This window comes from Euwallacea similis, chromosome 2 (assembly GCF_039881205.1).
Source record: "Euwallacea similis isolate ESF13 chromosome 2, ESF131.1, whole genome shotgun sequence".
NCBI lineage: Eukaryota > Metazoa > Arthropoda > Insecta > Coleoptera > Curculionidae > Euwallacea > Euwallacea similis.
In genome coordinates this window covers 1,122,447-1,148,802 of record NC_089610.1, presented here as the reverse complement: position 1 = coordinate 1,148,802, position 26,356 = coordinate 1,122,447, and the positions used below count along the sequence as shown (strand labels likewise).

The 26,356-nt window shown below is 35.1% G+C and overlaps 5 protein-coding genes and 1 long non-coding RNA gene across 6 annotated transcripts in view; 3 read left to right on the top strand and 3 right to left on the bottom strand.

Annotated features, from left to right (window-relative positions):
- Positions 1–966: 966 nt before the first annotated feature.
- D2hgdh (D-2-hydroxyglutaric acid dehydrogenase) lies at positions 967–17,034 on the top strand. Its single transcript, XM_066405543.1, has 9 exons — positions 967–1,131; positions 14,218–14,337; positions 14,400–14,547; positions 15,436–15,633; positions 15,687–15,880; positions 15,934–16,102; positions 16,160–16,446; positions 16,497–16,668; positions 16,725–17,034. Exons 2-9 carry the CDS (start codon positions 14,236–14,238, stop codon positions 16,976–16,978), a joined length of 1,524 nt encoding a protein of 507 aa, XP_066261640.1. The 5' UTR covers positions 967–1,131; positions 14,218–14,235; the 3' UTR covers positions 16,979–17,034.
- Positions 17,035–18,104: 1,070 nt separating this feature from the next.
- LOC136419250 (formylglycine-generating enzyme) lies at positions 18,105–19,597 on the bottom strand. Its single transcript, XM_066405461.1, has 4 exons — positions 18,866–19,597; positions 18,595–18,766; positions 18,380–18,542; positions 18,105–18,331 (listed from the first exon to the last, which is right to left on the bottom strand). Exons 1-4 carry the CDS (start codon positions 19,392–19,394, stop codon positions 18,191–18,193), a joined length of 1,005 nt encoding a protein of 334 aa, XP_066261558.1. The 5' UTR covers positions 19,395–19,597; the 3' UTR covers positions 18,105–18,190.
- A 788-nt stretch (positions 19,598–20,385) lies between these two features.
- On the bottom strand, positions 20,386–22,438 carry LOC136419318 (traB domain-containing protein). Its single transcript, XM_066405554.1, has 6 exons — positions 22,297–22,438; positions 21,967–22,214; positions 21,498–21,749; positions 21,305–21,444; positions 21,082–21,248; positions 20,386–21,028 (listed from the first exon to the last, which is right to left on the bottom strand). Exons 1-6 carry the CDS (start codon positions 22,319–22,321, stop codon positions 20,721–20,723), a joined length of 1,140 nt encoding a protein of 379 aa, XP_066261651.1. The 5' UTR covers positions 22,322–22,438; the 3' UTR covers positions 20,386–20,720.
- A 45-nt stretch (positions 22,439–22,483) lies between these two features.
- Positions 22,484–22,987, top strand: LOC136419328 (uncharacterized). Its single transcript, XR_010753090.1, has 3 exons — positions 22,484–22,679; positions 22,738–22,791; positions 22,846–22,987. It is a non-coding gene; the product is annotated as an uncharacterized lncRNA (long non-coding RNA).
- On the bottom strand, positions 22,921–23,714 carry EMC4 (ER membrane protein complex subunit 4). Its single transcript, XM_066405560.1, has 2 exons — positions 23,505–23,714; positions 22,921–23,454 (listed from the first exon to the last, which is right to left on the bottom strand). Exons 1-2 carry the CDS (start codon positions 23,555–23,557, stop codon positions 22,989–22,991), a joined length of 519 nt encoding a protein of 172 aa, XP_066261657.1. The 5' UTR covers positions 23,558–23,714; the 3' UTR covers positions 22,921–22,988.
- A 120-nt stretch (positions 23,715–23,834) lies between these two features.
- Sym (symplekin) overlaps positions 23,835–26,356 on the top strand; it is a 40,165-nt gene continuing 37,643 nt past the window's right edge. The window contains exons 1-5 of the mRNA XM_066405530.1: positions 23,835–24,082; positions 24,138–24,334; positions 24,564–25,722; positions 25,769–26,062; positions 26,151–26,343. Coding sequence (XP_066261627.1) covers positions 24,056–24,082; positions 24,138–24,334; positions 24,564–25,722; positions 25,769–26,062; positions 26,151–26,343 — 1,870 coding nt within the window. The 5' untranslated portion in view covers positions 23,835–24,055. The remainder of the gene's footprint in view (positions 24,083–24,137; positions 24,335–24,563; positions 25,723–25,768; positions 26,063–26,150; positions 26,344–26,356) is intronic.

Sequence of the window (26,356 nt, the reverse complement as noted above, 5' to 3'; positions counted from 1 at the left end):
AAGGGGCGACACTCCCATCCCTACCCTTAAATGTGTTTGACAATGATATATGATGTAACTAGTGCCGAAAATAGCTCTTCACATGGGTGGGGCTGTTTGATCACCAGAACAGTAGAGCAACCTCGCACACCCGAGAAAAATGATTCTCGGTTGTTTTGCGTCTGCTAAATAACTGAAAAATGTATGTGTGAAAAGTGTACTCTATACATTAAAAAAGGACGCGCATTATTTTCAGGTAAAGCTAATTTGGGTTTTTGTTACATCGCGTCTCAAAATCCTTACTTAATCTTATATTTTGATGTCTGAATGAACTTCTCGAATGCGAATACTGAAAGAAAACAACCGAAAAAGAAAGGAAAACAAGAAACAAACACAGAGTTCAAGCTCAGGGTCGTTTGCGATGGTTTGTTTTGCAGACAAGGGCAGACGGAGGGTGTTTATTGATCGGCCAAAAGGGCGGAAACGCACAAGACCCCTTTTGATAAACGTTATTAAGCCGAATGCTTAATACCTCAATATCAAGATGAGGATGATGAGTTTTGTTTTTATCATAAGGAAAAAAGACAACGTTTTAGAAAGTTTAAATGAGGTTTGACTCTTCGGTCAGAGTCAATTATTGCTGTTTGACAGTGTGTCAATAAGTATTGACATTTGACATCATTCTTGGATTCTCCAAACGTTTAGCTTGTACTAAGTGCTAATTGACAATTCTATACTATTAACACTAAAAATACTATGGAATATTCCTCAGAACACTAATTCACCGTAAAACATACCGCAGTAAACGTACCAAATTCACCTTGTAAAATATCTCAATGTCAACTAAGTATATCGAAAACAGTTTCGTCACCGGTTTTCATCATCATCAGCTGGCCAAACTGAGACAGAACACATTTAGATACAAAGCACATATCTCTCTGTCTCAACTTACTAAGTAAAAGCAAATACGTTCCATGAGTGATTAGTAATTGTAATCAGAAATTAATGCGTAAGTTCAGTGCACAGGAAGTTTATTTTGTTCGGGTTATTGCTGTACTGCGAATGAAAGAGTAGAGAGTTATAAAACCGTGTTAAAAGTAAAAGTGTGAGGTTAGGAGTGCAATAGTGTAATCAAATGTGAAGAGTTGAAAAGTACGTACATGACGATTAGCTTTAATAATGGTTACATATGCGTTGATAATAAGATAAACGTTATTCGGAATATTGTATTTGCAAGAGTGTGTTAATATGAACGGTTGTAAATTAATACACTTTTTTTTGTTGATATCAAATTTGTCAGAAAGTTCCAAGAAAGTAAAAAACTTTTTTGTACGCTCATGGAATAACTTCAACGAATTTCTGCCTTGGAGCATTCAAGGCTTGCATTCACATCTAACAGATAATTTTCTTGCACAGTTTCGGAAAGAGAAGATTTCGGCCAGGAAGATTTCTCGTATTTGTTTTAAACGATGTTCTACCTTCCAGCTTTATAATCTATCAAAAAATTGACTATTAAAACTCATCAGGGGCTCTTCCTTTGCCTATATACTATATGTATAAGTTTTTTTTCGTACAATTGGCTACATTCTTGCTTTAGCATCTACCAGAAAATTCACTGGAAGGAAAGACTGTTAAACTTTTCTCTTACGCACATAGAATATTTGTTTCAATTATTGAATCTTTTTTCCGGCCTTAAAGTCTATTAGAAATTTGCTAGAAAGCAAGGCTTCTAGGCTAGAAAAGTGTCTTAATATTTCCTAGCTTTCTAGGAACTTTTAATTTCTATTTTAAAATCTATCTAAAAATAGGGTTGACATAGAAATTCTAAGCCTCAGATATTTCTCCTGCATTTCAGGGGTATTTGCTTCTACCTTTTTGTTCTCAAATCTATCAGAAAATTGTGCATAAAGAGGGCTTTGGTTCGGAAGATTTTTGCTTCTTATATGGAATATTATTTTCCATTTTCTTGGTTCAAAATCTACTAAGAAACTAGTAGGAAATAAAAGCTCAGACTTTTTCTCCTGCGTTTAAGGGATATTTGTAATGCACGAATATTTATCTTCTAGCTCTCCAATCTTTCTATAAATCAACCCTTTAGTTGTAAAGATTTCTTCTTCTTCCATGGAACATAAACATTCTACTTACATGCTTCATAATCTATCAAAAAATTAACTGTAAATTAGGGATTTAAAACTCATGCATTTTTTCTTTACGTTTCAAGGGTTATTTTTCAATAAAATTCTACTTTTTCATTTTGAAATTTATCAAAAAATGCCAAAAATATAGGTTTTGGTTTGGAACATTTTTCCTTCTTCTATGAGTTAATTTTTCTCCTTCCTTGCTTCAAACCCAACCCAAATAAGGATCCTCATATTGTCAACATTATTCTACTTGTCTTGTTTTAACATCTATCAAAAAAGTTGTACTGAAAACGGTACTTTAAGCCCTGACAACTACAAGCACTATACGATCTTAAGCAAATTATAAAACAAATTTTACCGAGAATTCCGTCTTTTCCAAGTTAAACGACCAGATTTCATAACCAAAATTTTTCACACATAACGCAATCAGAAAATGTCTTGAATAATGTAGAAGAGCTGTAGAAAAAGCTATTACGGTCCCTCACGTTCGCCGAAACTGTCATGGAAAGTGCTTATAATGAACGCATTATAGGTCAACACCCTCGGCAGTCTGCTTCAACGCCACGTTGCCACGTTCACTTGAAAGTATTCGCACCGAGAAGGCCTGGCCAAAACATGAATTCAAATTAAACGACATTGTAAGATTTTGACATTAATAATGACATCCACCCAACGGCCATATTGAATTTCAACACTATTAAAACCCTTATACGAGTGACGTAATTTTTGTAGTGTTCGATCACGTGAGGAATCACATCAATGGGTTCTATGCAATCGGCAGCAACTTATTTTCTTTATTTAAATTTTTTTAACTGTAATGTCACATTTACTTGAAATAATTCCCGTAGATTAGTTCCCTGTCGACGATGTATGGCGCTGGTCAAAAATGCAATTTCAGATGAAATGTGACACGACATCATAAACCACCAATTATATTAAATTCGTATAATTCCGTTGACGTTCTTTCTATTATCCAAAATCTGTATCTTGTTTTAAATAAATTGTTGGCCCAGTTCAGTTAAAACGCCGCTAAAACTTGGCATCACTGTCGAGTGCGTGAAACGAACGATTCCCCGATTTGAAGGTTAAATCCTACTGACCTACTTCTATACCGAATGGAGCGCTCAAGGACATTTTAAACGAAATAGAGCTATCTCTCGTCTCTGAATTTCTACCTGCTTTCGGAGACGGTTTGCTTTTGGGTCACAATGATTTAATAACGTAAGATATCTCTAGAAAATTTGTCTGTTTCGTAGAAATCGGTAAATTTAAATCTTCTTAGTTATTATAGAAAGTGCCAGTAATATGCCCTTACTAGATTTGATCCCAGATCCTCAAATGTTTTTTCTTCTCATGTCAAAAGTAGTGACATTTCTTCACTGTCATTTTTCAACTGTCAACTTTTTAACTCGGCCAAGTTGTATGAAACAGACAAAAACTGCCAGAAATGACCAATGATTCTTATTGAGTTCAACATGTTTTTAACGCTGTCGGAAACTTGCTCATTGCCGATATGTTTACACTGACAATGGTAGTGACATACAACATTCCTAGCTGCCATTTTGAATTAAAATAACCTGAAATGGCATTTAAAACTAAATTCTGCAATTTTGCTCATTATCTGTCACTTGATCAACATGTGGCCACCTCTAATAATTTATGTTGGAAACTCCTTACCCCCTCCCCACACAGAAGCTTTACCAATCACTGCGTAGTATCACGCGCATGCGTCCTACATTAATTAACTCTGACAGAAAAAGCATATTAGAAAAAACCTAACGTTCATCAACCTCTCAACGTTAACTTTGGCAACGCAGCGTTTCGGCCGACCGCACCCGTACAGCACAAATGGCTTCCTTCAACTTGACACGTCACTGATTTGCCTTAATTACATCACCAAATCCCTAAATTGACACTTACCAATAATAGCGGTAACACTGTAGAAGAGAAGGAAACGTTACCAAGTGTAAGGCCGCGTAGGCGAAACGCCACTTTTCGCACAAAAACATCAAGCAAATCGCATTAGAAAAGCGTTTGACGGTTAAGAAAGCTCGGTAACTGAGCGGTCGGTGTCTTTGCCCTGTAAAAAGACCCTTACAAAGACGGTTGCGTGAATTGCGATTGGAAGTATGGCCGACCAATGCGCTTATAGAACGTCGGTTTATTCGGTGAAAGGCGGGAGAACGCCCGATCGAATCATCAGTGGCGCCACTAGCGTCTAGCACAGCGAGGACAATCCGAAAATTATGTAAAATACGTGAATAACGTGAAAATGCAATTGCGTTAGAAACGTTGACAAAATATGAGAAATAATATTCGAAACGGCCACTGAGAACATTAACGCGGCAGCAATGACCAACATTGATAGTGGCATTTGCTCTGATTTAATATGGCGGTTGAGTGCATGCGAGAATGTCAGTGTCAATTTACTGTGTCACTGTCATTGTCATCTCAATGTCTTTTTTGCGTTCCCGGACACTGAAGAAAAAGCTCAGATCAACGACCGAGAAGAAGAATTGCTGGAATTCCACTAAAAATTATCCTATTTTTAAATGGAAGACCGCTATGTCCCCATATGAGGTCATTTTATCATTAAAGATGTTATGTGTGCCGACTCAATCAGCGCCTGTAAGACATAAAAGATCATGGGGATGTCATTTTCTCCGATTGCTCCGCCATACATTAGTGCCCGATTTGCCTAAAAGGAAGGTTAAAACTGGAAAAAAGCAATACTACATGCAGTCCTTATAGATTATTGATTAAGGTTCATAGCCTTAGACAGTGACAAAAAAACTCGACGTAGCGTTGATTTTTACAGTTTTGACCCCTCTTTTGGGCAAATGAGACATTAATTCACGGCAGTAAAACTGAACATATTGACGCTATCACGACTTCTTACGATTTATGTATATGGTGCGTGCCTCTGGTGATAAAGTGACGTCATAGACGCACTAATCTATAATGACCTTCTAGTCAAAAAATTGCCCACTTTTAGTAAAATGCGAGCAATTGTTTGCTATATCCAGTTTTTCTAAATCATTGATTTATAAGTAGGTATATGATATTCCAAGTTATTATAATAAAAGTCTCCGTTTGCCATGAAAAGCAGATGTAGGTATTTCCCACTAACGTAAAAGTGCACTTAGCAAACAATGGTCAGCATTCGACAAAAATTAGTCCCATTTTGAACGGAAGGCCGCCATGTATTAGTGTCTCTGTGACGCTATTTAAAAATGCTTCATTGTCGGTCGATTAGGAATATCAAGATGCCATCTTGATATTTTCTGAATTATTAAGCCGTTTTCAGGGATTTGAATATTCGTGAATATAGATAATGCCTTCAACATATTTTCAACTTCTATCTGGAAAATTTTCCCAAAAATTGTCCAAAACGTTTATTAATTTTTAAATATTTTTGGTAAAATAATTAAGCCCAATTTATCGAAATAGCAAATGTTGCTGATAAGGTAATTTTTCATATACGTGTCCATGCGTTATTTAAATCCCGATTTTTTACAGTGATATTGAATGCCGCATAGGCTTAGAATTGATCAGTTTTGGAAAATGAATAAAATTTTTAGAAAAATTTTTTGTCTAGAGATTTCACAGAAATAGACACAACTTTCTACCAAATTCAACTAATTTTAAAAACAGAAACATGTTTTTGATCAAAGACCCTATGAAGAGATAACAAAAAATACTATTTGAAATTTCGGTGTTTTTAGAAAAATATTTAGAGGTAAAATCGGACCAAAATATGTTTTTTGTTCTTCTAGGAGAAATACTAAATTGCTTGAAATCAAAGAGGATTTTCAGTATTTTTTTGAAATCACGATTTTCTTCCGATTTGCTCACAGATTTTCAAGAAATCGAGATCAGCAAAGAATCTCTTTCATGATTTACGCATTTTTAAAAGCATTTTCATTTGCATTTCACAACTTCAAGTTGTAAATTTCCCGGTTTTGAAACGTCTAAAAATTATATCTAATATGTACATTTGAAAAAATACACAAATGTGAAAATTCATAAATTTTTCGAACCGAAACGTTGTTTCGTTTGGTTTCCTCTGATAGTTAAGCCTGGGAATCGAGGGTTTTCTTGCCGCCCAATCCGCCCATTTTTATTGCATGTAAAACCTCACCCTTTCCAAAAAACATCCCATTTTCCTTATGAAGGAGAGAATTCTATTCCGTGCAAGAGTCAAAAATTCCTCCTGGAAGAAAAAGGCGACTCCGAAAATCTTGCATTTCAAACACACCCGCCTATTGCCCACTCCTGTGTGTAAATAATGTGTCCGTTTAATCTGCAATGACATGTGAAGACTTCGATTAGGTCCCCAAAGCATTGCCGACCCCTTTTCAGTATCCTCGATGCCCTGGATGTATCCTAGTCGAGAAAGACATCTTGTCTTGACTATATATCGCTCACTGTATCCAGTTTGCCTTTTATCCTTTTCCATTCCCATCTAGGTGTTCAGTGCGTGGGAGACGTATCTTTTGCCCTACATATGGTTTAGGTCTACTGAAGCGTGAATGAGAACCCCGCCCGGCTAATTTATTGGCCTGTTTCTTTCCCTCGACGCTCGGGGTCCCGGCCTAAAATGACTCCCCTTGTATTTACCAGTTCTTAAAAAGCGCCTCTGCAACCCTGAAAGAGCGCCAAACTCATTCTACTTTTGCCAGCAGGTTGTAGGGCACTTTGACTTTCGGAGTAGAAGTAAATCCAGGGGGGGGGGGGGGGGGCTTGTCCAAGTTCTTGTGTGGCATGGACGTAGAGAAATCTCTGCAGTTAGATAGTATCCTAAAAAAATGTCGCCCCTCCTGTAACCATCCTTGTAAATCTCGGCTCCTGTTCACTATATACAGGGTATTCCTTAATGTCGGGCTAATATTTCAAGATGTGATTCCTCGGGTCATTTTATGAAGACAAATTCATTTGAACATATGTCCGCAACGGCCCAAATTTTTAGCTAAAGGACGTTGAAATTTTTTCGTTCAAATCGTTATTTCTAAATTTCTCAGAAGTACTCTAGACATTGTCTTCGATTTTGGTGTATGCTTATAGGACAAACAACCCCATATTTTAATAAGAAAAGTAATACTATTGCCCCACCAGTGGCGTCTCTTCATACATGTCTTTCGATATTATTTACGAAAAAATGGTACGCCACTGACATTTTTTGGCGAGAATATTTTTCTGATTAGGCTGGTCAATTCTACATGAAAAAGGCCTTATAATAAAATATAAATTACATAATATTTAATATAAGATAATAACTTATAATAAACTTTTAAAATAAACTAATTAATTAAGACGATTTTTATTGTTTCAACCAAGAACGGCTCTCCGAAGAGAAAAGCGTAAAAGACCTTTTTCATGAAGAATTGACCAACCTAATCAGAAAAATATTCCCATGAAAATATATCAGTGATATATCATTTTTTTCGTAAATATTATCGGAAGACATGTATGCAGAGACGCCACTGGTTGAGCAATAGCATTACTTAAAAAAATTTTAAACTTGTGTTAATAAGCATTTAAACCTACTAACATGCACCAAAATCGAAAGTAAGATTTAAAGTACTTTCTAAGGTATCTAAAATAACGGTTTGAAAAGAAAAATTTCAACGTCCTATCGCTAAAAAGTTGGGCTGTTGTATATATATGTTCATACGAAACTTTTTTTCGTAAAATGACCTAAGGAATCACACCCTAAAATATTGACACGATATCAAAGGACACCCTGTATACTAGTCATTTGTGATTCGTCAGCATTCGAAACCTGAATGTTGTCCTACGACAACTAAAGAAATTCCATCGTAAATTCTCCTCTTTTTTGAATTTTCGCCCCAAACGACTATTTTAGCCTTAATTACTCATTAGGGCTCTCCATCGAGAGCACGATAGCCTCCCTCTTGAGATGGATGCTTCGACAACCCCAACAAGACATTGAGCAACGCCCCCGGTGTGGTCTAAATGCACCAGTGATTGTCGGGGAAACCACTACCTGCAGCCTCTTCAATTTTAGGGCACAGCAGGCCTTATTCATCGATGGTCCTCAAATCACGGTTTCGTAGCGGATTCTCGGTTAGATTACCACAGTGAAAAGTCAGTGTAGGACGTGGAATTTCAGGTCTCACTTTTTTCTCACTGCTAATGGTTTCGTTGGTCATCATTCCTAGGCCAGCGTCCAGTATTGCTCCACCTCTCCCAGGAAGGATGGTCCCGCCTGTTTCTTCAAGGGGTGAGTGCTTGGGAAAAGGTTAAGGCCTCTCCCCGGCGATCGGCAGTACATGTTCAGTCCTGTTTCTTTAGTGTTTCTCTCATTATTCTTTTCTAAAAACAGCAATTTGGTAAGCCTGGCGAACTTCGAAACAAAGTCTCTCTGATCTCGCTACAGAACTTCCTCCGACCAGTCCTTTTGCTGCACATTAGTTCTCTCTCTGTGTTAACATACATCCACTTTATGCAAGAATTGGATTAGTACGTGTTATTGAGCGTTGTTGCGTTAACGTAAATCTCGCTTTAAGACAAATTGAACGCAGAAAAAGGCACTTGTTATAGTGAGAGATCATTTAAAACACTTCATAACAGATAACAAATAAATGTATCACGTCTCTGTTATTTCAATGCCAACTGCAGGTTTTTCGTTAGGAGACTTTACGTTGCATTGCGTTTACATAAATCCGCTTTATGAAGGAATGAGAGCAAAAAAACTGAATTTTTTTCACATTAAACAGTGTATCTTGCGTTGTGCTATTGTGCGTATGGCACTGCGTTAACGCAAGCGCAGAAAAAGCACACTTTGGTTACCTAATACGCCTTGCGTTGCGCACACCCACTAAATAATTCTGAAAAGTTATTGTATTTTTTTAGCACCGAAGAACTGGATTAAGGATGAAATTTAATTCTTATTAATTATTAATCTTGATAATTTTATGGTGTGGTATAGGTGTACACATCACATTCATATAGTAACTCGAATTGTACTTAATATAAAGCCGGTACAGGCAGTCATTGATATACACCGTGTCCATTCTTGGGACTTCAACTTCTTGAGGCTTTAAGTCAAGAAGAATGCTTATAAACCTAATAAATATCAACTAAGACATATTTTGTGTAGATTTTGCCTGCATGAGTAACTATAACTACTATACAATTTTGACTTAAGACTTTACCTTTTAAACGAAAATTTTAAATTTCTTATTAAGACTAGCTACCAGCGTAGACCCCCCCCCCTCCCCCCCTCTGAAATTCCAACATTAAAATATTTCTGACTACGCCTATGGTAAGTGCGATTTACGTTGCGTTGTTAGATGCGTAGCGTTGCACTAACATAAATCTCGAGTTATGACAGATTCAACGCAGAAAAAGCGTACTTTAGTTAGAGTGCACAGTACTTTGAGTCGTATTGGATTTACTTAAATCACGCTTATAAAGGTGAGTAACGCATAGCGTCATGTTATTTAAGTCAATTTATTAGCGAAAAAAATCATCATGCAAATAACAAATCCACGTAGGAACAAAAAAATGTCGTAAAACGAAACAGAAAGAGTTGACGACTGGTATCAGAAATTTCTACCTAAAGAAGTTCTTTTTGACAGAAATCTCTTTTGACAGAAGTTCATTTTGACAGAAATTTCTTCTGACAGAAGTTTCTTTTGACAAAGGTTTCTTCTGACTCTAGTCGTCACTGACCGAACATTGGCAAGCAAAGTTTCCAATAGGAAACATCCGGATATTCGTTACAACGTTATGGTCGTTGTTAGGCATAGCTCCGACTAAGTTGCGTAGATACGAACACGTATCGTTACATCCACGATAAACGCGTTATGTGCATGGCATTACGCTAACGTATGTCCCGAATTATGACAGATTCGACACAGAGAAGGCGCACTTTAGTTGGAGTGCACGTTATATTGCGTCGAAAATCGTCATTCAGATAGTAAATTCGTGTACGAACAAAAAAAATAATCGTAAAACCAAGTAGAAGGAGCTGACGATCATGGAAAGGTTGGTTCCTCCCCCACCCACATATGCCATAAAATACCTCATAAAGCACAGAGGAAATGATTGCGTTACATTGGTTGACGATAAACAAATACGTTTTCTTCATTATCTTATTATCTCATTGAACTTGATTGGGAACGAGCTTTCGGGGGAGAGGGGTCGGGGGAGGAGGACAAATGTTTCGTTCCCCTCAAAGTGCGCGCATATGCCCGTAGGGAGGGGCCTGGTTATGCGCATGATTAGCCATGCGATCGGCCATGCTCTCAACTTGTAGGCGAAACATGTTTCTATGGGCGAAACCGTTGCCCGTTGGTGCGAATTCGTGCAGCGGCGGAGAAACGAGAATTCACGTCATTTGAAAAATTCGCAATTTTATTTATCTAAACATCGTTATATCGACGATAACAATTTTACTTTTTGTTCCAAATTTAGATCAATTGTGTCTATTTATCTATTCTCCAAAGTGTACAATGTAAATGTTTTCTGATGATTTGAGGTTTTACGGTGTTCCCGAGGAGCACTATAAAAACACGCTTAAGTTTTAACTCTCTCCAAAAAACATTGAAAAATCAAAACTTTACCGATTTTCTAGATTTTTAAAACTGCTTTTCAATTTTATTTGAACCTCAAAAATGATACAGAATTAATAATACACAGGGTGTTTCAAAAAGGTTGTATCAAATTTAAAGAGGTTATAAAGGACATAGCGGTGAACAATTTTTGCAGAGAAACCCCTAGTCAAAATTTACTCGTTTTCGCTCTAGAGCTATTTTTGTTAAAAACTTTTTATTTGGTCCGTTCTTGCTTCCACTTTGGCTACCTGGTAATATCTACGTAAATGTTTTGCAAGGCGGACTTCTTGAGCTATTGAACAATGCACACGTTCCTATGAGAATACAGAATAGAATATGGTTTTGATATGACGGTGTACCTGCAAATTTATTCATCTAAACCAACATTTTTATGGGTGATGGATCGGAACAGGCGGACGTATCAGGTTGGCTAGCGCGAAGTCCCGATTTAAGCCCATTGGACTTTTTTCTCTGGAGTTACATCAAGTCGTTGGTGCATAAAACTCCTGTAACCACCCAAGAGGAACTGTTAGGGAGAGTGATGGAACCTTTCTTTTTGTGCAGCAAAATTCGCACATCTTACAACGGGTGCGCGATTCAATGATTCAAAGAACAAATTTATATAATCACGTTGGAGATCATAATTTTGAACCTTTATTATAATTTCTTTTTGCGTTATCTTTAATAAAAATGAATTAAATATTGAAATTTTTGGTGTCAACGAGTTAACATTACGTTTTTGAAGAAAAATGACTGTGGAGCCAAAACGGTTCAATTTTGACTACAGGTTTCTATGCAAAATTTTTCATCGCAATATCCCATCTAACCTCCTTAAGTTTTGCACAACCTTTTTGCAACACCCAGTATACGAGCATGTTACAGAAAAATATGATCACAACTAAGTATTTTTTAATAAAAAGTCCCCTAAAAAATTCAGTATTTGTGCAAATTTGATTTAGTTCTATTACACTAAATATCCCCTAAAAATCTAAAAATTCTTAAAGTTTTAGACTAATCCATTCACTAACGTTACAAGCCTTGCTGTTTAGTTTAAACTTTTTTTACCAAGTTACTAGAATTTTTTTTCGCGCTTTATGGATTTGCAACACAAGTGTTATTTATCTATAATATTTTTTATGTTATGTGGAAGACATAAAACCAAGCAGTTGAAAGCTTTGGCCGGGGAAGTACTTATCCCTCGACCCGCTACTGACTATAACGTAAGATTCCCTTCAAAGAAAAGGGAGTACCAAATACAAATTTAGTGTAAGAAACAGCAACCACAGAAAAAGAATCAGAGTCGTTCCGAAAGGGATTAAAAATTTCAAAAATTAATAAAAACTGTGAAAATTTATAGATACCCTCAATAACCAAATAATGCATTGATGTTCATTGATATCGAAATTTGAAACTTTAAAAAAATCAGCGAGGTACCGAAAGAGAAAAAAATTTACCAAAAAATTCGTCACCTATCTGGCACTCAAGATTTTAAAAATTCGTAGAAACTTCATATTATATATATCATATTGATATTCAAGAAACGAAATACGTACAAAAAATATCAGGGGCGTAGCAAAAGGAGTTAAAAACATAAAATCGAGTTTCTCGATTTTATTTATATTCTTGATTTTTGATCTAAATTTCAAATTCCCCTCGATACGACCCTAATATCGGCAATACCACTGTAAAATTCACACATTTTATAAATAATTGTATGAGCTTTCACTATGTATAAGAACTAGTAGAGAAGATTTAGGTTCTGAAACACTACGCATATTCCACCTGAGTTAAATTCAGTCAGCGTTTTCCCTGACACTTCGTCTTTTTTTTCAAACTCTCCTGGATATGACCTTGATGTTTATAATACTGCTTAAAATTTTATAGATTTTTTAAAAAACGATATGAGCTTTCATAGTCTAAGAAATACAGTGGCGTACTAGGTTGTTTTTACAAATTTGCCAAAATGCAGAAGATGAATAATAAACTTTTTATGGATTTTTAGAGTCAGCTTCAAATACTCTTGGATACGAACCTGATATTTTTAATATCGCTTTAAAATCCACAGACGAAGTTTTATTTCTATAACCTTCCACAGCAATTAGAGATAATGCGGGACCTGAAACATCTACACATTTTTGAAACGAGAGATTGAAGTCAATATTTTTCCGGAATTTTTTTTGTCAAACTCTTCTGACTATGACTCTGATATCGGTAATATCTTAATAAAGTTGGCAGCGGTGAAACACAGTAGCGCATCTCAATTTCACAGCTTTGACAAAACTAAATTTTGAAAATTTGTAAAAATTATGAGAAACCAGGTACGCCACAGGTTTTCAGAAGTGTTTAATGCATCTCCATGGAGTTCCAAATAATTGTCGTTTATCTCTCTAAATTTCGAAAATATATGGAAAATCTGAGAAACCAATTACGCCACTGGTTTCCATGAAATTTGAAACAACATACCTATTGCTTATTGAACATCTGTAGGGGTTAACAAGAATTCATTTTAAAAACATGCATTTGAAGTCCGTCAAGCAAGGCCGTACCCAAACAATTTTTGAGTAAAATCAAAAACAGCAACAAAAAATCAAATGGGAAATAACTTTGGTAAATGTTGGACCATAAAGAGCTGGAATGTTTCAATAATTCAACGTATATGAGTAATGTGATGATTCTTTGTATGGTCTTTGAATTGACCAACTGGGCGAAAAAAGTAGGACTGGACGAGATTATTTAAAAAAATGCTAGGTCTAAAATCATGATGAGATGCTAATGACTTGCTGTATATTGTAGTTTTATAAGGCATCTCTATAATTTGAAAATCATGAATTTTAATCCACTACGTACTATCATCTGCGTCAAAACCTACAACAAGAAAAAAATTTAATGGAAAATACAAGCATAGAAAATTGGTGGATCTTAAAAGGCTCCATGACTACTGAGTGTTGTGAAAGTTCTCCACATTCTTCAAAATTTTATATTTGAATATAGAAAAAGGTGTAGCGTAGATACCGAGCTTTAGCAACAGGAGCAAGAAGTATAAACAGTAGACAACATTTTGATTTTTTAAAAACTGGCAGTGATTATCCGAGATCCAATAACTTTGTCCGAAAAAAAAATTCAGTTGAAAAATTTACAATTTTCAAATGCAAAGCTTTAAAACCTTCTCTTTAAGCAAAGTTAAAAACCTATACGTACCCTTACATTACGGAAAATGAGCTCAATTCTCTATTTGACTTTTGAGTTCTGGAGAAGAGTAGCAATGCCTTGAAAAGCAATAAACCTATTTATTTATACCTCAGATTTCTCAATTCTGATTGAATCCAAATTCAATTTAAAACTGACTACAATCCGTTATTTCATTTAAATTCTAAAATAAACACATTTAGAGAAACCCATTTTTCTACTTTAAATCCCAAATGAATTTCCCTTTTCTCAGTTCCCGCGTCACTTTAACCGAGAAATCGAGTCTTCTGTTTGTTTTCTTGCTATTATCCAAATTTATTTTTTTTTAGAAATTTCACTTTGGAAAAATGTTAACTAAAAAGTTACTGCCATTCATGATTGCTAATCGACTAGAAATCAATAAGCAATTTCTCCGAAGTTTAGCCAGCGGGATTCCCGAATTAACGAAGGTATATTTCAATAACTACACAAAATTTTGAAGTAAAAAAGATAAAATTTTGTGCTTTTTTAGGACAGGTATCCGGTAGAGAGAGGAAACTTTGCATTTCTGGACTCAAATCATCTGAATTTCTTCAAAAGCGTTTTGGGGGCCCAACGAATGTTAACTGATCCAGCTGACTGCGAATCATTCAACATTGACTGGATTAAAAGTGTTAGAGGTAAAAAGAGGAAAAAATTTATTTTCGCCGAGCTGCTACACGAGACAAAATTTGAATTCAGAGAGGCTATAAAAGAAAATCGAAGAGAACTCTAGTTAGCTCTCTAGTTGCCTAGCTGCTCTAGTTTTCGAGAAAAATGGGGAAACTACGAGAAAACTGTATTAATATTCACATTATTACTAGAATTAGAAATTTCCATCAGATCTCATAATGCATATATCAAATAGACTCTAAATTGTCTTATTACTCGTATATAGCAAATGTTCTTTTATGAACTCAATACTTGAAGGGAAATCAACAGATTAAATTAAGATTTCACGCAGTTGAAAAGCGAATTTAAAAGTAAGTAAAAAATGAATCTTCTAAGTTCTTTCACTTGGAAGTTAGAATTTTTTCAATTTCGCTTTTTACGCATTCTGTTTTGAAGAGGCTTTGAAGAGGACCAGTTAATTTTTCCCAGTACTTCTCAAAAAATCAATAAATTAACTTTATATTTTATGTCCAGAAGAATAGGGTGAGTTCATATTTTTAAGATAATTGAAGAACAGGCACAAAAAAGCAGTGAAAAACCTCAAACCCCATTAAAAAATAATTATCAACTCTTGTGTATACCTCAAACCCTTTCAGAAAGAGTTAATTAGAGGCGCGTTCCGATAGATGGCGTTCACTGTATTCGCCAGAGTCATTTCTCCTTCGTTAGAGTATTGCTCTATAGCTGGCGGTAACATAAACTGTGAATTTGTAAGAAAACCTTTCCCGTTTTCCAATGCCAAGAAGCTTATGTTTTAATTTGTCCCGTTTTAAGAGAAATTGGGGCGATTTTTATGTAGGAGGGGGTCCTTTAACTTCATTCTATCCCTTCAATTGAGAATTTTCCATTTATTACAGGATATAGCAGCTGTGTTTTAAAGCCCAAAAGCACAGAAGAAGTATCCAAAATCCTTTCATATTGCAATGAAAACAAAATTGCCGTGTGCCCTCAAGGAGGAAACACTGGATTGGTCGGTGGCTCTGTTCCAGTTTTTGATGAAGTAGTCCTTTGCACATCTTTAATGAATAAGATACACAGTATAAATGACAATTCAGGTCAGTAAAATTAATTTTCCTCTCTACCATTCATAATCTGTTATATTATCTAGGAGTCATAGTTTGCCAGGCAGGCTGCGTCCTCGAAACCCTAGACGAAGCACTAGCTAATCACGGCCTAATGATGCCTTTAGATTTGGGGGCTAAAGGCACGTGTCATATAGGAGGCAACGTCTCTACTAATGCAGGGGGATTGCGTCTTCTCAGATATGGTAACTTGCATGGCAACGTTTTAGGAGTAGAAGTTGTAAGCCATTTCTCAATTTGCTGCGATTATAGACTATTTTCCATTGATTTAAGGTCAAAGCTGACGGCCAAGTGATAGATTTACTCAGTACCCTTAAAAAAGATAATACCGGGTACCACTTAAAGCATCTCTTTATTGGTTCTGAGGGCTCGTTGGGTGTGGTAACGAAAGTGGCTGTGCAGTGTCCTCCAAAGCTCAAAGCTGTTAATTTAGCCTTTTTGAGTTTGTGTTCTAATTACCACACAAAAAATAGTTATTAGATAAAAATAAACATTCTAGGTCTCTCTTCATTTGAAAACATACTGAAAGTGATGAAACAGGCAAAACGAGATTTAGCGGAAATTGTGGCCTCATGTGAAATGATAGATGATAGCACCTTAGACGTCTGCACTGGAAATTTGAAACTCACTTCACCTCTTCCTAATTATCCCTTTTATATGCTCATTGAAACTCATGGAAGTAATAATGAGCATGATCAAGAGAAATTGAACAAATTTCTTAAAGATGTCTTGAAAAACCAGTTAGTATTAGATGGTATTGTGACTAATGAACCCAGCAAAATGAAGGTAATATAGGCAATATTGTTGGTGTTTTTTATATTATTTTCCTGTTTAAGAACATTTGGGACTTAAGAGAGCGAATAACTGAAGGTCTGGTATTAGATGGATACGTCTTTAAATATGATGTTTCATTACCCATTGAAAATTTCTATTCTTTAGTCCCAGTAATGCGCGAAAGGTTAGCTGGCAATCCGGAAGTTGTTCGAGTTTCTGGATATGGGCATTTAGGTAACCATGTATTTACCTTAAATACCAATTTAAATCTCAATTATGTGGTATTTCAGGGGATGGAAATATCCATTTCCAAGTCTCATGTCGTCAATTTTCCCAAGACATTCTAAAGAAAGTGGAACCCTTTATATACGAATACACATCCAAGCTCAGAGGCAGTGTTAGTGCAGAACATGGAATTGGCTTCCGGAAGCCCAAATATATCCATTACTCCAAGAGTCCTGAAAGCATTGTTATTATGAAACAGCTAAAATCCCTGTTTGATCCCAATGGGATATTGAATCCATACAAGGTGTTGCCGGAGTAAATAATTCCCAAGTACCAATTTTCTAAAATTGTCATTTAATTATTATTAAAATTAAAAATTTCTGCCTGATCTCATGATGAATGTCTATTTTTTCACTTTAATTAGTCTTAATATACATATATGTGTGCAAAATATGCCTTTCCAGCTGTAAATCGGCACGCAAAAGTAAAGATATGCTTTTTGCATATGTAAAATAGGTTTCTGAGATAATTTGGGTAAACACACCAAAAAACTGAATTCATATTTTACTACAATGAAGAGTAAATATTAGAACTTTGATAACCGCACAACAAAGCTTCTAGGTTCCTTTATTTGAAAATTATAATTTATTGAATTTCCCTTTGCTTATCTACTCGTGGATCCTTACTCTGTTGAATAATCTTTTTTATTTCTTTCAGAGAAATCCGTAGACTGGGCTGATATTTTAGGTGGCTAAAGAGCATATTTAAGACCTTAAACAATCCTATAAGGAAGTTTCTAGATGGTTGCATTTGTAAGCTACATTTTTTTAACTTCACGAATCTCTTATTTGGATTTTGGAGATAAACCAATTAATCTTGCAAAGTACTTTTAGAAAAATAAAAAAATTATGTACTTATTTAAGAGGCGACACAACAGCCTGAATATTAATATATTGAATCCTCTATCTTCTCCTGTTTGAAAATGTCGATTTTTTTAGTTTTCCTTATTTCTCTGGTAAGCTTGTTTTTGATAATAATCATGTCAATTTTACCTACTACATTCATAATAATTAATAAATATTTTATAGTTGTTAATAAAAAAACATAAAATCGCAGTTAGAAGCTCAAGAAAAAACATTTAAAAACCCATAAAAACACGTTGTAGAAATATTAGTTAGTAACGCATTCCGGCAGAGGGCGTTTACTGCATTCTCCGAGAATTGCTGTGCTCGGGCATTGCTCTATAGATGGCAGTAATAGCAATAACACAATCGGTGAATTTTCAAGAACTTATGTGCCATTATTAAGAAACTCCCATAGCTCTTCCAATTGATTTTTAATTTATCTTTAGGTTGTTACCGATATTTTAAGTTTCCATCAATTTTCAGTGGAATCCATAGAGAAAACCAATAATCAAATTACAAAACAAATTTATTAAATATATTCCAAACTATTAAATTCAATAACACTTATTGTAGATCTACTTAATTAGGCTCATTATATGAGGAATTATCACATTAAATTATCATAATTATTTGGAATCCGCGGCGCATCTAAATCCCAAATTAGAAGCAGTACTATCATGTGTATTTGAAGATCTGGCCGCACATCTATATCTCCAGCAGTAAGACTGGTGGCACAAAAAAGATCCTCCTTTTTTCACCTTAGAATTCTATAAAAAAAATTGGCATTTTTGTATAAAAGTTTTAGTTCAACTCACTGCAGGATCTGACTGCCAGTCATCTTGCACCCATTCCCAAACGTTGCCTGCCATGTTATAAAGCCCAAATTTATTTGGAGGAAATTCATCAACTGGAGAAGTGAATAAATAGCCATCTTCTACAGTATTTAGTTTAGGGAAATCCCCTTGCCAAATATTAATCCTAAAGCTTTACCATGAAGTTTTTTGCTGCTCCTCATTTGGCCATAACTTACCAATGTTGACCTTTGGGATTTAGTTTATTTCCCCATGGATACAACTTCTGCTTGAGTCCCCCTCGACAAGCCATTTCCCATTCAGCCTCAGTGGGAAGTCTTTTTCCCAAATGCTTACAGTAGGTAACTGCATCATTCCATGACACATGGATTACTGGATGATTAAATCTTTCTAATACATAAAATATTTAGTCAGGCTCAATTTGAGGAAATTTATATTTCTGTGCCCTTTTAAGACCACAATTTTAATTTCACTTAATCTCTCTTTTACCTTCAATAGTACTCTTCGTGCCCTCTGGATGCTTCCACATAGCCCCTTTCAATTTAACCCACCATGGTGCTTGCACAGCTCTAAGATCCTGATATTGGTCCCTTTCACCTTTAGGCAATGACATTTCAAACACAAAACTATCCCCAAATTTTTCAGCTTCACTCTCATAATTTGTTTCCTGCACAAAATCATAGAAATTTTGGTTGGAGACTTCATACATATCTAAATAAAAATCCTTGTTGATGGTAACATTTCTTGCTGGGGCTTCAAAATCTGCCTCAAACACTGGTTCATCAGTGCCCATAAGAAAAGTGTCTTTGTGTATGAGAATCATATTGCTTATGTCGAGATTTTGAGATTGGTATTGGTTGGGCTTAATATTGGATTTTTTTGAGTATTTGCTGCTGGGATTAATGTGGTATTCGTTGGAACATTGTGAGTCTTTGTTGCGGTTCAAATTGCAACCACAGTCAGAAGAGGAATAAGAGGATATTGAAAGTAAGGAAATGAGGATGGAAATAACTTGCATTGTGTTTTTATTCGTAATTACAAAGTTGCAAGTAATGAAAATCTATGATGAATTGCTGTATATTTAAGTTAGTTAAAGATCCATCATTATACAAGACAAATTGATTGCACAGATCTTAAAATTATTACAAAACTTTGAGGCACAAGTATTTAACTTGAATGAGGTGTAAAAATGAAAGAAATCCACATTTTAAAATCCATTTAAAATTAAAATACAATTAGCAACAAAAAGTAGCAGACAAACATCAAACCAAAAAAACCAAATCTTTGGTTAGAAAAACCGTCAAAGTCACACAAAATTCAAAGGTGTGTCTGAAATTAAAATAACCAATGAACGTAGGGCCTAGATTAAACTAGTTACTATTTATTATCAAACATCTGACTGACACCCTTATAACAGAAATTTATCAAACACATGCTTCTGCGTGCGCGAATGAGACGAATTATTAATTTTCTGTTTTAATTTATTTAGATATAATGCGTTATACACACAAAGAGATTGTTGGAGCGTTGAGAAACAACACCTACTTGCTGGTGAAAAGTTAGCCCAAACAAGGAAAATAGAAAAATATAAAATAGAATAGAAGTTTTCGCGGGTGAGAGTGCGATAGCTATATGATCGAGTAGAATTTAATTTTTGCATGTACTACAATAATAACTTCAATTTGGAGTTGTTTTATTAAAAATTTAAGATCTAATTTTGACCAGAACTTTATAGAATTCAATAAATTAATACTAATTATAACTTAAAAAATTTTCTTGAGATAACGTTTCTTAGAAACTAAAATACATGTCTTGAGCGTTATTCGATTTCAGGGCTAAAAATGGCCGACATTTTCTACATGCGTTTGTCTCATTATGGTATAACTTAATGTATCAGATAAAGATGCACAATTTTGTATCGCCATTTTTTTATCCCAGTTCTCTGATACACCAAGATAAAACTTTTTCTCATAAACTTCATAAAATTCCTTTAAAAAAAACAATTTCAATTGTAATAAAAGTTTTAATATTTCTCTAGATATCACTACAACTTTCTCTGTATTAACAATATTGTTAGTATGAACAACCCTCTCCCTTATTAACAAATAAAACCTTATTTGTAGGAATGCATTAAATGCCTCACATAGTGACAATATGAAGTGTAACATCCTTCAAAAATACCTATATTTTTAGGCATGTCTATCCAATAGAAATTGTTGAACAAAGAATGCAACATAACAAATATCACCAGTCTTATCAGGGCTTTTCTTGTAGCATTTATTAAATCCATAGTAAATGATTAATCAATTTCTTTTACACATGGATTTAATAAATTATCACCAGACTAGTTCAACGAATATTTCACACTCGGATTGATTCTTACAGAACTAACAACCTGCTGAGCAAGTATTTCAATCTTACTTCTGAGTACTAGAGGAATGGGTACAACCTTATAAACTAGATATCCACCAAAACCCAACAGAGTTATTCTAAAGGAATATTTCACGATTTTTGAGGCTAAGGACGGAGGCGGGATTTCCATTATTTGGGCTGCAAATGGTCGTTGTTCAACAGGCCACAGTCTAATAATTCCAGGAGTATGGCCTATGCCTACAACTCCTACAATTTTCAATTGTTCATCAGCTATTTCACCTACAAAAACATTATTTTTCAATTAAAACTCTTGATTGATGCTTGAACCTGACCAGGTTTAGATTTTGGTTTATTAGCTGCAGCATTCTGAAGACAGTTAGTCAAGAAAATGTCTCTTTCATCCAGAAACACTTCCCGGAATGCTGGATATTCTCCAGCTAAATCTGCTAAAAGTTGTTCTAGCATATCTCGGTTTTTGCATTTCTCAATTTCTTCAATACTAAAAGAAATGAACATGGCAAAAATTAATTAAAAACAGGCTATATTGGCATTAACCTAATAGGATCCTTGCTTGTAATTAAATGCCAGGCAAGCTTTATTGTCTGGAACCAAGTTAATCGCGATAAAGCTCTTCTCATTGTAATCCCAATGGGTCTATCCCCTAAATGGATGCAACAATTTGGAATTTTTTTTGCCTATAAACATTTTCTTGAAGATTTCAATTTCCTAACAAATAATTGCCTCACACCTCCCTGTAAGCCACTCTAAATTCTCCCCCAGGGGCCATTCCAATTTCCTTGGTGATATGTGCACTCATGTTAAGTAATAAAAGATACATAAGGCCATTAATAGCACCATTTGACCTAATTGTTGCAATAATTTTTGACATATCTACATTTTTGGCTTCTTCAAGTATGGTACTTTCATCTAAGTCTAAGATACTAGTTCTTGAAGGACACAGTTCAACAATGACAATTTGAGGTTGTACTTGTCTGATCACCTAAAATGAATTTTAATTATTTGAAAGGTAAAAAAGTATGGGAATTGTCTGGAAAAGTGGAAAATAGGTATAATTTAAGAGGTATCAAAGAAACAAGATTATTTAATTTGTTTATGTAGTGCAATGAATAATAAATATTAATTTACTAAGTATCTTAACAAATTTATTTTGTACTATCACTGGTTTAAAAAAAATTCCCCTTGCAAATCATACTTACCAATTCCACATCAGCTTGCGACTCCCTACTAAAATGAGCGGTTCCTACAAGATACAACTTAGCCCCAGTTTCCTTGTGAGTTAACAAAGTAACTGTATCTGGAAGGTTACTATCGAAGTCATCAGACTTGTTACTGTTACTTGAACTCGACTCAACATCTCCATAGCCGACTATTTCAATGGCTTCACTCTTGTCTGATCCTGAGCCACTTTCTGAGTCTGCTGCTTTTATTGTGCTATCAGTAAGCTCTAAAAGGAAATATGTTAGCTCCCAATATGATCGCCTGATTGTTTATGGGGAAAACTGAAAATAACAACAATTGGGGCTTACCATAGCTTGAAAGAGACTTGTCCATATTGGAGAATATTGAGTCAATATAGAGGAGTTTCTGCAAGTTTATTTTTTTGCAAAAAAATAATTTTTTTATGTCAATCTCATATGGCCATAGAAAGTCAATGTCAAAATTTGAAAAGTACAGGAAAAAAGAGTGCTCCTGATTAGTTCTTTTTCCTCCAAATGTTCATTTCCTGTGACAGTTCATGTTCAATAGGTTCTTAACATTCATTGTACTTTTTGACAATCAGCTGATTATCGTATTAGCAGATTTGTTGAGGGTCATTTTAAATTTTGTATTTTTCCTTCAAACTAGTATTAGAAATATTTAATACTTAATGTTAAATTTCCTCAAAATATAAACAATGGTTAGAGGACTTGTAAGTTGTATTTAATAATTTATTGAATAAATTTCTAATTGAGCAATTTTTCCCTTAGTTCACCTTCCTACTTGGAGCTTACGCGGGCATTTACGTTAGTCAAAACTATGATGTAAGTTTCTCCTTCAGCGTTTAGTGCCTTATATATAGTTTCCAATATTTCCAGATACCTCGAGTTGATGATCCTCAAGCTTTATATGAAAAAATCAAAGACTTTGCAGATAGACATAGAAAACCATAATTCTTAATAGACATTTATCAACTATTATAGAACATAAGATACCAAAAATACATACTAAAAAAAACCATTTAATGCAGAATTACTCCTCCACCTAAATACTCATTTCTCAAAGGTGGTTCGACAAATGCCAACCAGTCACTAGCATGAGTTGGTAATAATCCCATACTGTGACACTTATACAAAGCCAACCCCATATTTAACAAATTTCCAAAAATATAAACTATCATCTGCAGTATAGCACTGGAAGTCTCCATAATTTTGAAAGTGCTCTTGGTGGCCCAAATGGCTTGTATTGGTCTCATAAGCAACATTCCCACCATCATAATTGGAAAGATTGATATTGAGTTTCCGGCCATGTAGGAAATGAACAGGTTCATTGGGACCTGCTTGATGGGAGCTAGAGCAAGATCCCATGATTTCTTAGTGATTAACCGGGACACATCAGTTTTCTTCGAAACTTCAGAGGTGGTGCTTATGGCCGAGGATGAGTATGCTGGGGGGGCTGCTAAAGGCTCTGATGATATCGTTCTTGTTCTGGAAATATTTCAAGTCATATTGGGAAAGATTGTAAAGAACAGTCTAACTTTATATTTTCTAAACTCCATTTTTGTCGTCTACTAATGGATTTTGTGGACATAATAATGATGTCTTAGGATGTGTAGGCAAGTTTGCAGACTTTTTTTCTTTAGAAGAAAGTTATTTTTTAAATAAATTAATGAATAATTAACTGTAAAACCACAATTTTTTAAGAAAATTAATAAATTATTATTATCAATGACAGTGACAGAAAAACTGAAACCGATATCGATGTACAGTTCATTATCGCTTTTATTTACTCTAACTGCTCGAAATACTCAGTTACAGAGCAATAGGAGAGAACCTGAAAATTTACAATTCTAACCTCAAATGGCAGTGAAACTCATAACTGCTAAAACAGGACTGTTTTATTATTAATTTTACATATTTTCTCTTATTTTCTTTGTAGATTATTGAAGTTTGTCATTTATGCATAATTCTCAAAAAGTTCCAAATCTCAAAAATTTTAAATTTCTTCTGAAATTCACCCCTAGAACCGCTCGGTTTACTTTTAATGTATAGCCTCCTTTTGAGGTAACTACAACCCTAAACCCCAAAAATGGCAACCCTCTCTGATGAAGAAGAAGTAAACTCATGAAACTCTCTTTCATTTCCCAACTCGTAATTGCTTTAATTTCCAGGTGGTAGAGAATATTAATAATGCCTTAGTAAGTCCACAAGCTAGTGAGAAAGTTCACTTTCTTGCTAAGGTTAAGGAGCTTCTTCTGTATAAATATCCGCATTTGCTTTTGAAATATCTACCAAATGTGCTCGGTTTTGTGACCGATAAGCAGCAAGATGTTAAAAGGAATTTAGTTGGGTTTATTGAGGAATTATGGTAAGTATGAGTTAAAAAGGATAATTGTCCATGAAATTCAATCTTTTGGGCCAGCTACATTCAGAAAATGGGGATGTGGATATAGGTGGAGGTCTGCATCCTAGTTTTTTAACCCTGAGCTGAAACTAAATGAATATTAATGTTAACAGCTAAATAATAATTTAGACCTTTTTACTTAATTTAGTGTGAAGATTTTTTCTTTTCAAAATCACATTTATATGATTTCCAGCAAAGTGCGAGAGAATTTCATCTCCAAAATAATGGCAACCCTACACATGTTACTCTGTGATGAATCAATTCAAGTACAAAAACGAGTAATTCAAGCCACCATTACAATATACCGCCGCACTCTATCTTGGATATGTCGCGCTCCAACTATCACTGAGGAAATGGAAGAGGGCTGGAAGCAGTTGAATACTATTAAACTAGAAATTGCTAATATGATTGATAGTGACAATGACGGAATCAGGACCAGTTCTGTAAAGTTTCTGGAATGCGTTGTTTTATTGCAAAGCTATCCTGATGAAGCAGAGACGAAGAAAGTCAATGATTTTTCCTTAGATAATGTACCGTTAACCTTGAAAATTGCTCGTAGAAGGAAATTAGAAGAAGAGGCTAGTAATTTGTTTGAACTTTTGGTAAAATTCCATGGATCTCCTCATATTAGCAGTGCAAATTTATTAGCATGTATTGGTGTTTTAACTAACATAGCGAAAAACAGGGCGGAATTTATGGTTAGAGTTGTGGAGGCTCTCGAACTGCTTTACAACAATTTACCTCCTACTTTAACTGCAACTCAAGTCAACGCTGTGAAGAAAAAGCTGAAAACTGAGATTTCAGGTTTAGTGAAACACCCTGGTGCTTATGAATACTTGAGTCGATTAAGCCATCTTTTATTGGAATTGGGTTGTTCTCAAAGTGAAATAAACAAGATGGTTCCTAAATCAGATGAAAGACGCAAGTACCAAAAAAGAGCTCTTTCTTCAGATTCATATGCAAGAGCCTCAAAACGACTTCGTTCTGAGAGAGTTCAAGAGGTATTTTCCTTAGAAACTGAATCCGAGCAATCATCTTTGCCTCCCCCTCGCACTCCTCAAGAGGCAAATGAGAGGTTCATAAATGAGAATCTCACAATTGAAAAGGCAATTTATCTCATTTTTACCAACATTCCAAAACTTCCACAAACATCACCTGCCAGTTTTAATAAAGATTATGCTAAATATATGCTCAGTGGGAGAATTGGAAAGGAATATTTGGCTGAAGCTTTAGCTGCTCAATGGGTGGAAGCCAAAGTTGGACCTGGAGTTGATGTTAAAGTTATGGAAGAGAAAAGGGAGATTTCTAAAAGAAAGAGGGAGGTTGATGAAGGCAAAAAGGAGGAAGTGAAGGTGAGAAAAAAAATTTTTTTTGCGGGTTATTATTATTTTTTTTTAGACTTCAAAGAAAGAAGTTCCAAAGACTCCGAAAACGAGATCTTTGAAACTAGCGGATGTTACTAAACCTTTAATGCGGGACGTGAAGGAGAAGCTGTTGGTTTCTGCAGTGCGGAGGTTATTGCGTTGCGATAAGTTGAAGAGCAAGAATCTGCAGCAGAAAATTATCACCACTTTGGCATCTAATTTCAATCCGTCGGTAAGGGAGACCATATTGACGTTTTTGCTGTCCGATCTTCGCTCCAATGTTGATACGGCTTTGGCTTGGTTATTTGAAGAATACAGTATAACTCAGGTAGGTTTGATAATATTTTGGATTCCCTTTTTTTTTCAATTTTTAGATCATTTTTATACACAATTAATGAATATTTTTGCATATTCAGGGATTTACAAGAATCCCTCCTTTACGTAAAGGGATGAGGCCTGAAGAGTGCTATAATGTACTGCTGTGCAGCTTCATTCAGTCATCTGCGCATGACCCACTTGTGCTTTTTCGACTTCTTTTAGAAGCTCCTCTAATCACGGATGAGGCTTTAGAAGAAGTAAAGATAATTTGCAGAGACGAGAAAAGATCTGGTAAATAACGAAC